Source organism: Monodelphis domestica, chromosome 8, assembly GCF_027887165.1.
Source record: "Monodelphis domestica isolate mMonDom1 chromosome 8, mMonDom1.pri, whole genome shotgun sequence".
NCBI lineage: Eukaryota > Metazoa > Chordata > Mammalia > Didelphimorphia > Didelphidae > Monodelphis > Monodelphis domestica.
Genome location: NC_077234.1, coordinates 33061374 through 33073783, shown reverse-complemented (window position 1 = coordinate 33073783; position 12410 = coordinate 33061374). Strand labels below are relative to the sequence as shown.

At 39.1% G+C, this 12410-nt stretch overlaps 1 protein-coding gene across 3 annotated transcripts in view; it reads left to right on the top strand.

Moving 5' to 3' along the window:
* The first annotated feature begins 4090 nt into the window (after positions 1-4090).
* SLC2A2 (solute carrier family 2 member 2) overlaps positions 4091-12410 on the top strand; it is a 36029-nt gene continuing 27709 nt past the window's right edge. The window contains exons 1-4 of one of the 3 annotated variants that reach the window (XM_056808050.1): positions 4091-4115; positions 4434-4547; positions 8174-8266; positions 11853-12094. In XM_056808050.1, coding sequence (XP_056664028.1) covers positions 4533-4547; positions 8174-8266; positions 11853-12094 — 350 coding nt within the window. In that variant the 5' untranslated portion in view covers positions 4091-4115; positions 4434-4532. Of the gene's footprint in view, positions 4116-4400; positions 4548-8173; positions 8267-8730; positions 8816-11852; positions 12095-12410 lie in introns of those variants that run through there. The other 2 variants (XM_056808051.1, XM_001363314.3) reach the window with 2 other exon arrangements.

Sequence of the window (12410 nt, the reverse complement as noted above, 5' to 3'; positions counted from 1 at the left end):
CCTGAACTTGGTGTAATAATGACACCAAGCTGGCCCAATGAGTTATGGTGCTTACTGAAGACACTTGTTTTCTTCTTGTCTTTTAAAACCCCAAAGTTCCATTTTAGGAGGGGGAAGAATAAGCAGAACATGATGATAAAAAGTAGAGCTTGATTAAGTTCTCCAAAACTTGGCCCAAGTCCATGTATGGCATCATTCATCACAAGTAACCATTATTAGAATTTAACTAATCAGGTCATGTCTAAAAGGATCACATGCTAAATCCAAAGCAGAAGTCAACAATTCCTTACTTAGTAAGCTTGATGTTGCAAAGGTGGTTTCCCCATTCCTGATTATAACTTAATCCATCTCCTCTCCAAATGTGATTCTACTCTATGCCCTCCTTAATAGAAAAATCAGTCTACCAGTATGCTCAACTCTTCAAGGATGCTTCCTCCTTTAATATAAGCTAAGGCTTCTCAGCCTTTTATGTGCCATGGACTCTTTTGGCACCCTTGTGAAGCCTGTGGACTCCTAACCAGACCACCTCCATCTCGTACTTATGAAGCAGATTTTTTTAAACATAAATGATTATTATCATTATCCATTTAAAAACTACTCACCCAAATATTCTGGCCTATCAATATCTTTTATTAATTATTGATTAATTATTGAGTATATTAGTTATACCTCCATACTTTAGGCCCAGTACAAATTTTATAAGCAAATCATCTGTATTTTTCTCTAAGTCACAGATAAACATGTTAATACCATAGATCCAAGCAAAAATTCTTAGAAAATTCCACTAAGACATTCACCCAGTTTAACATGGAATCATTAATGACTCTTTTTCTGAGTCAATTTATTATTATTATTATTATTATTATTATATTATACTGTCATCTGGCCCACACCTCTCCATCTCTTCTACATGAGTAGTATGAACAACTTTACATTATGCTTTGCTAAAAGTATATTATATATATATATGTGTGTATATATATATATATATATAGTATATTATACTTATAGCATTCACCTGTTCTACTAATTGGACAACCATCACCATTTAAGAAAATTATATTAGTCTGAAGTGATCTATTGAATTTCACAATTATTACTTCCATTTCCAAATAAATCATGAATCATCCCTTTAATAATATATTCTAGATTTTTAGCAGGAGTCAAAAGTCTAGCCTTCTGGTTTTTGTGTATTTTTGTGTGTGTGTATTTAATTCTCTTTCTTTTTTTAAAAATCAGGACGTTGTTGGCCCTTTTGCAATCCCTCAGTAGCTCTCCCATTCTCAATGATCTTTCAAAAATCACTGCTGTGGCTTAACAATCACATATGTCTGGAGTTTCAGTATCAAGGATCTAGTTCCTCCAGACCAGATGATTTGAGCTTACCAAAGCAGAAAAGTGGGTTTCCTAAACCATATTTTTATTTATCTTGGGCATCAGCTCCCTCTTTGCCATACTTATTCTGACCTTTCCTATCCAAAAATATTTTTTTTTGGCAAAGGAAAGAGAAATAAAACAAAAGTTCATCAATTCTGCTTTCTTTTTTGTTTCCCAAGGGTCCCCATATACCCTAGACAGCTGTTTCTGCCTTTCTTTTATCCTTGACTTTTTCCCTCAATATGGCTAAGAAAGGCCATTTTTAAATTCTTTTACTCCCCAAAGTTCATTCTGAATTTTGTCATCACTCCTGAAATTCATGCTTTTGTTTTAATTGGCTCATTAGCTTCCTCTGCTTTTATCTTCTCTTCACTTTTTGAAGAAAAAAGTATTTGGTGAGTTCCCAGTGAATTCCCATCAATCTCTTTAGACAATTCCTTTGTCTTCCTCAGAACTTTTTGGATGCCTTCAAAATTCCTTCTTGAAAACTTCCTGGGGGCAGCTGGGTAGCTCAGTGGATTGAGAGTCAGGCCTAGAGATGGGAGGTCCTAGGTTCAAATCTGGCCTCAGACACTTCCCAGCTGTGTGACCCTGGGCAAGTCACTTGACCCCCATTGCCTAGCCCTTACCACTCTTCTGCCTTAGAGCCAATACACAGTATTGACTCCAAGACGGAAGGTAAGGGTTTTAAAAAAAAACAAACAAAAAAAACTTCCCATCCCTCCCTTCCTTACCTTTATGGAAATTGTTTATTGATTCAACTCAATTTTACAAGCATCCTTTGTCTGAATCTCTTACAATCTGATTTCCCAAAATCTAGAATGCTTGTTAAATTCTTGGTATTCCCTTTCTTCCCTTTCATAGTTCCAAGATGAAGTATTTATTCCCCTTCACCCCAGTAAGTTTCCAATTATTTCTATCACAGAAACTACTTTTTGTTGTAGAGAACCAGACCCAATACTATTTCCCTTTATTGTTTGCTGTGTCTTTGGAGGGTTGCAATTATTCTTAGTAAAGTCAAGAATGTATTAGATGCCATGCTTTTGGCAGAAGAAGAGCTCCTGCAGATGTTCAAATAATTGAAATCTTCTGCCACTCCTATATTATGATGCTGCATCAGGCTTATGATTTTATTTTTTGCACTCTTCATCAATTTTTCCTTCTGCTTCAGTGGTCTGTAGTATACTCCAACATTAAGATCACTTCTGCTTCTGATTCCATTTATCGTCGCACAAATGGTCTCCACAAAGCTTCCCTGTAGTTATTCCAGACTTTTGCAACTGAGTATCTCTTTTTTACTATACAATACTGCCCCAACGCAAACATAGTTATGTATTCTGTTCCTTTTCAGTAAAGTATACCCTTTCAGATCTAGATTCCAGGCACAGAGCAAATTCTATCAAAAGTAATTGAGTCCAGTTGAGTCCAAATTTGCCTCCTTGAAATAGAAACTCTAGCTTATCCTGTTTGTTATCGTGTGATACCTGTGATACTTAAAAATGTACAAAGATGGGGCAGCTGGGTAGCTTGGTGGAATGAGAGTTAGGCCAAGAGACAAGAGGTCCTAGGTTCAAATCTATCTTCAGACACTTCCCAGCTGTGTGACCCTGGGCAAGTCACTTAACCCCCATTTCCTAGCCCTTACCACTCTTCTACCTGGGAATCAATACATAGCATTGATTCTAAGGTGTAAGGTAAGGATTTTTTTTAAAATGTACCAAGAATCATTGTGGAAAAGTATCATTTAAGAGGTTCAGTATTCAAACATCATTGGAAAATTAAAGCAGACATATAGCATAGTAAATAGCCAGTTGGACCTGGAGTCAGGTGGACTTGAGTTTGAATCCTAGTTCTGTTATTTGCTACATGTGTGTAGCCTTGGGCAAGTCATTTAACCTAGCTGAGCCTCAGTTTCCTCATATGCTAAATGAAGATAATAAGGTCAAATATTAATATATAAAGTTTTCTTTTTTTTAAACCCTTACCTTCTGTCTTGGAGTCAATACTGTGTATTGGCTCCAAAGCAGAAGAGTGGTCAGGGCTAGGCAATGGGGGTCAAGTGACTTGCCCAGGGTCACCCAGCTGGGAAGTGTTTGAATCCAAATTTGAACCCAGGACCTCCCATCTCTAGGCCTGACTCTCAATCTACTGAGCCACCCAGCTGCCCCCAACATATAAAGTTTTCTGCAAATCTTAAAGTGATATGTAAATGTTAGGAGCTGCTATTATTAGTATTTTGTCAGGGCTTTGAAAATAGAATATTATGCATGTACATATAGGGCATACAGTTTCTGCTCACATTGTAATGACTGTATCTTATTCCTTTGCAATTGTTTTCAAACTGTCTCTAATCTCATCCTAGAAACCCAAAGTTAACACATAAAGTTTGATATTTCAGCATAGAATTGCAAGCTCAATTTGAGAAGGAAGAATTAGAATAAACTTTCAAAACATTCACTCCAAATTTTCGTCCAAAGGCATTAACTGTCTCTCCTTCCTTTTTCATTTTTTCCCTTTATTTGCATATATTATAATAAAAGTCTCCCTAGAGGGCACCAGCTTGGCAGAGGTAATGAGACAAGAAATAGGGGACAGGAGAAAAGAGAAAATCCAACTTCTAGCTACTACCTTTGTCCCTCCCTACATTCTCCTTCTATGTAACTCTTTCTATGTCGTTATTAGCAGGAGATGGAGCTGTTCCCACTTGCTTTCGGGTTAATTTGCTTCCTGAGAATCAGGTTTGTGAACACTGTGTTAGGTATTGACCAAAATCAATTATAACACAAACCATGCAGAAGAAATTAAGAGCCTCTGGTTCCTTGATTTATAACCAAGAAATTCACTCTTCAGGTCTTTCTTAATTATTCCAGGGGAAATGAGGGTATTTGAACAGAAAGCAGAAAGCCAAAGAGTCTTGTTAATTGATTTCAGTCCCCTTAATAGTAAGTGGTATTAAGTTTCAGGACTTCGCTCCAGGCATGCCTCCTTCCCTTCCCTTCCCTTCCCTGTCCTTCCCTTCCCTTCCCTTGACTCCTCCTCTCCCAATGTATAACTAGATTTCTCTCTGGAGCCAAGAGACATGTACTCAGTGAGCAGCTGTGCACCCTGGAGCTCTTCAAGACCCACAGTTAGGGGAAAGCATCCTGACCAGTACAATGACAGAAGACAAGGTAACCTACCTTTAATGGGATCCATTTTGGAGTCAGACTCTGGGGAAATCAATGGAGGATCTGTAAAGAGTCACCATCTACAGAGATGGAATTTGAGTGGTGGGTGCAGGTACCACAGACAGCGACAGCTCCTGTCTATACATCTAATCTCTAATTCAACTGTAGAATCAGTTTTCTCAAAACGTTATCTGTTATAGGACTTTAGGAGCAATGTCTCCATTTAAAAGGACACTGTTCATAAGCTCTCCTTTGCCTTCCCTGATGTCCTGCCTGGGTTAAACAGGGAAGAGGAATGGATATAGAAAAAGAGAGGACAGCCACCACAGAGAGTGAGGAGAGGCTCTTATACTATTTTTGGAAGAATAGGATTCCCTGGGAGCAAGCAGATTAAACCAAGGAAGACAATCAAAGAAGAAACCATTGGTAGCTAAGAAAAGCTTGAGGAAGAAGAAGAAGAAGAAGAAGAAGAAGAAGAAACAAACAAACAAATCTTTGTTGGAAGCCTAAACTAAATCCTTCTCTCAGTAGGAGTCTGAGGTTTAGATAGCCAGTTGTATAGCAGTGGTATTAAGCTAGGAGATGAAACCCAAATGGATTTTGGAATCTGAAGGAATTTGCCATGTTTTTTGTCAGGTTGGAAGTCCTGATGAAAACACTTGAGTGGGGGACGTGATGGCATTTTTTTGGTGGGACTCTTACTTTCTGTCTTAGAATCTATGCTAAGTATTGATTCCAAGGCAGAAGATCAGTAAAGACTAGGCAATTGGAGGTAAGTGATTTATCCAGGATCACACAGCTAAGAAGTGTCTACAGTCAGGTTTGAACCCAAGACCTCCTGTCTCTAGACTTGGCTCTCTATCCAGTGATCCACCTCACTGCCCCCAATGATGGCAGTCTTAAAGTTCATGATAGACCATGCCATAGTAGAGGGAGAAGCTTTGTTTTGCTTGGATCACTAGGAACTAAAAGCAATGAGTGAACATTGCAAAGGGGCAAATCTTCCATATGAGGACAAGGGCAGCAGAGCTGTCCAAAGCAGAACAAGCTGCTTCCAAAGAGAGTCAGCTTCCTCATTAATGGAACTATGGAGAGAAATTAAATGACCCCATGTCCAGGATGTTGTTGAGGTAGTGTGTACTTGGCTACACATTACTTAGATTCTAAGACCTCCTTAGGTTTCTCCCATCCTAAGAGTGAGATCTCTTCTTCCCTTAAAGAGTCTGGAGAGAGGAGTTTGAAATAAATGGCACTTGTAGTCACTAACTGATCAGCAGGGTGGAAAGAGGAAAGAGGTGACTACAGAGCCTCTTCCAGACCAAACATTCTTTTAACAGTCACAGGTGACTGATGACTATACAAAAGAATTATCCATATAACCTGTCATTTTTGGGAAATGAGATATTCTAGTTTGGTGGTATCATTCTCATAGAAACAAGGGCCTTTAAACCATATATAAGACTCCCTAGTGAGAGATATATTTTTAATTGAAAATTTTTACTTAATTAATTTAGAATATTTTTCCATAGTTACATGATTCATGTTCTTTCCCTTCCCTCCTCTTCCCCTACCCCCACTCCATAGCTGACACACAATTCCCCTGGGTTTTATATGTATCATTGATCAAGACCTGTTTCCCTATTATTGATAATTGCACCAAGGTGATCGTTTAGAGTCTACATCCCCAATCATATCCTCATCAACCCATGTGATCAAGCAATTGTTTTTCTTCTGTGTTTCTACTCCCACAGTTCTTTCTCTGAATGTGGATAGCGTTCTTTCAATGAGAGACATATTAATTTAGTTTTATTTTATTTTTTAATTTTATCTTTATTTTATTCCAGTAACAAATTACACAAAGTTTTCCAAGATTCCATGATTCATGTTGTCTCCCTCCACTCTTCTCTCCCCCCTCCCAGAGTTTACAAGCAATTCCATTGCACTATACATGTATTTTGATTTAGTTTTAAAATGTAACATTATCTAATGTTTTGTTATATTTTCATTTATTTTGTTAAATATTTCCCAATTATATTTTTGTTCATTTTCAGCATCACTTAAGAGCCATGGGTTTAATGTTTCTGTTCTAGTTAATTTATAGATCCCTAATGCTCATAACAGGCAACCTATTATAATGGATAGAGAGAGAACTGAAACACCAGGAAGACCTGAATTTAAATCTTACCTCTGACATATCCTGGTTGTTGTGTCAGGAATGTTATATTATGTATTGTTTCTGTGGTTAAAGAAAGTGTCTATTACTCAGAAAGTCACTTATTTTCTCAACATTCCAAATGCCTATATAAAAATGTAAGTTGTGGAGCCCTTGATTCTTTTTATTAGGAGGAATTCTCTACCGACAATATCATAGGAATAATCCTAACTATTATCATTATCATAAAATATAGCTTCGTCATTAGAGTTCTGGGTATGGAGCCAGAAACATTTATTAGCTGTGTGACCCTGGATAAGACATGTAATCTCCCTGTTACTCCAAGCAATGCCCTAGGAGTCGTCTACTAAGCTTTAGCCACTTCCCAGACCCAGATAAAATGAGCATATACACTGTTGAAGACTCTCCAATAAATAATCTGAGTATAATAGCCCATATTAAGCATAAAACTAGACATATTATAATCTTTCAATGGCAATTTAGAAGACATTTCAAGACCTTACAGGGCCTCACAGTAAATATATAAACGTGGGTTATCACTCTATAATCAATATGTTGAGGTGCTAGCTAAGTGCTTCTGGAACAATGATTGATTAATCTATGGGACTGAGAAAGAAGACAACCCCAGCCTTAATCGTCACCTATTGTGACAGCTCTCGGTGATATCCGTAATGCTCTATTCACTTGCAAGCTCCATAATTTTGTGATTACTTTCTCTATTCAAGGACTCAAACTGGGGGTCAACCTCTGAACTTTTAAAATATATCTTATATTTTATTTTATTTTAAAGAATTATAAAGGAAGCCAATTATTTTGATTGGCTTCCTTTATAATTCTATGTGTCTTATTGAAAGCATTAAAAAAAAAAAACATGATTCTGTGCTGGGGTCCAAACCTGCCAGACACCAAAAGGAGTTCAAAATCCTTGCTCTGCCTGGGTGGTGATGATCTATAATGTCTGGTCGCTGCTCTCTAGATCCGAAGCCATTTTTTGTAAATCAGTTGACACTCACTAGATTTACTTTCCCTTCATTTCCCTTTTCTAGTTATTAAGTCATTGATTTTATTTCCTCACTCCTATCACTGAATTGATGCTAGCCATAAGAATTATCCATCTCTGCAAGCTTCATCTCATAGATAGAATTCTGACGTTGAAGCCCCAACTGGAAAGGTTTAAAATATATATAAGAAAAAGAAAGATGTCTGCTACTAACCACCTGGGACCAGCCATCTCCAAGTTTAGTTCTGAATTAATAATGCACCAGCAGTAGAGGAGAAATGATTAATCGCTCTAACATTCCCATATTAAAAACATCTGTCAAATGCACAGGACATAGTGCCCAGAATCAGAGAAGGAGAACAGATCCAGCCCAGTCCGAAGGCCTTTAAGAATTATGTGTGGAAGCTGACAGGAATTTACTATGGTCTTTTAATCTGCCTTGTGCTCCATTCCCAGTTCACCGGAACCTTGCTTTTGGCTGTCTTCACTGCAGTGCTGGGCTCCTTCCAGTTTGGATACAACCTTGGAGTGATCAATGCTCCTCAACAGGCAAGTGAAATATTTCTACAGACCAGATTCGCCGTCTTTCCTTTCCCAAGCTCTTTGTCAGTGACACCGTGTTATCACCTTTCTGCCAGATAGATTTGTAATCAAGAGATAAAATGTACCCAAGTGCAGGGACACGGGGCAATCTTTGTCCTTCAGTCAGGCATTTCAAGCATGTTTCCCAAGAAATTAACTTGACTCTGACACTCAGTAGACAACTCTCAGTGTAAAGGAGGAGGATAATCATTAGTGATCTCCCCAGCACATGGAACTCCTTGTGGCACGATGCCACGTGGACAATGGTAGGGTTGTTGTGGGGTTTTTTTGTTTGTTTGTTTGTTTTAAGGAAAGGGAGGGGAGAAAAAGTCTCCATTCACTCACATCTCTTTAGGTAATGAGAAATAAGAAACTCCCAGGTACAAAAGAAAACCTGGAGAAAAATTGTCTCCCCGGCATGTTGCCCTCAGGTCTATTGAAAACTCCCAAGGAAAAATAAGGATGGCAAAGGAATTGTGGATGGTGACACTGTGCATGAGCTGCGGGCTGTGGCTGGTGAGTGCAGGGATTGCCGGAGTGAGAGCTAGAAGAGACTGCAGAAATCCTCCAACCCAGCATATTGCCTTGGAAGAAGGGGAAACGCATTGAAAGGAAAGAGGTGGAGGGTGAGGTTCATAGTGCATGTAATTCACAGTGGAAATAGCACATGTGCAAAAGAATAAAAACCAAGCAAAATCTGGTCGTGTTTGAGAAACATTTTCTCAGGAAGAGTATCAGTGTCAGCCTGTGACTGCAACTGATGGCCCTGATTTTGGAGGGGAAGGAGGGCTGCCAGCTCACCCTAGTTTGGTTTGGGTTTGTTTTTCCATTAAGCCAGAAGGGTAACTACCTCTCATTGCTTACCGCACACAATTACTACAAAGACGAATGGTGCTGTCAAGCTCTCGGAGGTTCCAGAGAAAGTTATCTTTTTATTTTTTTACATTGTCTGATGCAGGATTTTCATAGTGTGATCCCAAGCTTTACAGAAATTAGCTTTATTGAGATGTTCTCGTTAACCCCTTCCTTATTCATGGATCCAGAATAAAATGGACTTCTTCCCAGGAAGCTTTGAGATAACACCCCTCATTAGAACCCAGTCCTTTTCCTCTCCAGTCCCAGACAGGTGGGACTCTGTGGAAACTGAGGCATGGATTTATTACTCTTGTGGAGTGGAAATTGTTATTGTCTGATAGCCGCACGACATATCCTCTTCTTCTAACCCCATCCCCAAATCTCCTAGACAATCGCAGCCCTTTTATAAGACCAAAATGTTAGTCCTAAGGTCAGTGCAGTTTCTACCGGGTGCCTCCAAACCCTTCCATAGAACAGAGGCTGAATAAAAGAGCCACACAGGGAAGGAGAGTGCTTGTGGAGAGCCCTGAAAGGAGAGATTCTTCCTGGCGATTGGCCGCACAGGAGGCGATTGCAGTTTGACCAGGTTAGGCGTAGATGGAATGGAGCGAGGCTACGTGCTGGAGTCTGTGAGTGTATCTCTTGAGGAGTTCTGTGAATGAGGGCTTCATTGTGGATGAGAATGTGGATGAGAGAGATCATCTCTGCGAGCTGGGTGACTGGGACCTCGCCCAGAACCGACCACATGGAAGCTTAGCAATTTGCCCAGTAGTTTGGGACTTCAGAGATCATTTAGTCGAAGTCCTTCATTTTACAGATTAAAAACTGAGATCTAGGGAGGCCAATAACTTGCCAAAAATCACCCAGGCAGTAAGCATTACAGCTGAGATTTGAACTCGGGTCCTTTGACTGTAGAGCCAATGTCCACTCCACTAGGTCATGCTGTACTAGATTCAAAGTATTTTCTTAAACTGGAAATTTGGCTTTCCTATCATGATCTCCAAGTCACCACTGCCGTACTCTGAGGAAGGTGGCCAGTACAGCTTCTGATCCCATGAACTGGAGAAATGAACAGGTACAATGATTGGCTAACTCAGCCAAGGGCACAGAACCAAAGCCAGAACAAGAGGCCAGATCTCCTGACCTCGAAATCAATGCTCTTTTCCATTCATCTTCTTCCCAGTTTCTGTTTAAACAGTTATGCAAGAAGAGTGCCATTACGATTTCAAAATCCTTTACCAAAATAAACAGCAAAATATATGTCAATACTTCAGCATATCTCCTGGGCATGAATGCTCCCTCTACAAATAATAATAATAATAATAAACATATATGCATAGATATCCCCTTAAGGTTTGCAAAGCATTTTCCATGTTATCTTATTTGATCTCTGCAACAATCTTGAGAGGAAGGTGCTATCATTATTCCCATTTTTAAAGATGAGGAAACAGAGGCAGTTAGAGGTTAAATGACTTGCCCAGGGTTACACAACTAATAAATATTTAGACCAAATTTGAACTTAAGTCTGACTCCAGGAGCACTGCTCTATTCACTGCACCAAGTAGCTGCCTCTAGTATAGTTTTAAAGTGCTTAATATGGTGTCAGGAAGACCTAAGTCCAAAGGTGGTCTCAAATATTTATTAGTTGTATAATGCTGGGCAAGTCATTTAAACTCTATTTGCCTCCATTTCTTAAGATAATTATAGTACTTATCTCCTAGGAATGTTGTGAGGATCAAATGAGATAACATTTGTAAAGTACATAGTACAGTGCCTGGTACAGGGCCAATACTTCTTTCCTTCCTTCCTTCCTTCCTTTCTTTTTTCTTCCTTCTTTCTTTCCTTCCTTCTTTCCTCCTCTCTTCCTTCCTCCTTCCTTTCCTTCTTTTTTCTTCCTTCTTTCCTTCCTTCCTTCCTTCTTTCTTTCTTCCTTTCCTTCCTCCTCTCTTCCTTCCTCCTTCCTCCCTCCCTTCCTTCTTTTTTCCTTCCTTCCTTTGTTCCTTCTTTCCTGCTTTCTTTCCTTCCTTCCTTCCTTTCTTCCTTCCTTCTTTCTTTCCTCCTTTTCTTCCTTCCTTCTTTCTTTCTTCCTTTTCTTCCTCCTCTCTTCCTTCCTCCTTCCTCCTTCCTCCTTCTCTCCCTCCCTTCTTTCTTTTCTTCCTTCCTTCTTTTATTGCCAATATAGATGGCATCCCATTCATGAGTTTTTACATGGCTCCTACATTTCCTCCACAGAGTATCTACCCAATGTGTGGAGGCCTCCCTCTAGTTCTTTTAATATTCTCAGACTGCCAATGCAGCCCATGTTCTCTTGATTTGCTGTCCCTCATGCTACAAAACCATCCCACCTTCTTTTAAGGCTAAGTGAGTCTTTTTTGATGGGACAACAAAAATCAATATCAACTCACTAAGTCAATCAGATATTTACAATATAAGTAAATCAATAAACATTAATTATTAGCCTATTAAGTGCCAAACACTGTTCTAGGCAATAGAGACACAAAGACAAAAAATGAAGTTATCCTTGACCCTCAAGGAGCTTACATTCTACAAGAACCTAAAACACATCTAGAATGAATAAATGCTAGGAATCTGGGAAGGGAGAAAGCATCCACTCCTATAATTCACTGAGAAGACAGATCCTGAGTCCAACCTGATTATCTAATATTCTGTTTTATTTTGCTTTCCTTTCCTTCTTTAGATCATTGTAGCCCACTACAGGCATTTGCTGGTTGTCCCTCTGGATGAACATGAACTTCACAACTCTACTGAAATGCATGTGCCCACACTGCAGCCAACAATTAATTATGAAGAAGAAGAAACTGATCCAGACCCATCCACTGCCATAGTCACCATGTTTTGGTCCCTGTCTGTGTCCATCTTTGCAGTTGGTGGAATGATTGCCTCATTCTTTGGAGGATGGTTAGGGGACAAACTAGGAAGGTATGATGGTTGCTTGAGTGCTAAGCACAAGGACATAGTGATTATGTTCATTTTGTTAGTACTAATTGTTTTGGGGGGATAGATTACATTTCATTTTCAAATTATTTCAAACCCATCTTCAAGGCTGGTTTTAGATTTTTGTGTAAGGCATGTTGAAGTTAGCTCAGGTTTACATTACACCAAATAAAGCCCAGATTCTCACGTTTATAACAGAATTCAGCATCTTGGTCACCCAAATTCCAGAACAATTCTCGTTAAGATGAAATCAATTAGGGCCAGCTGCAAGACTTAGTAGATTGAAAGTCAGCTAAGAGGT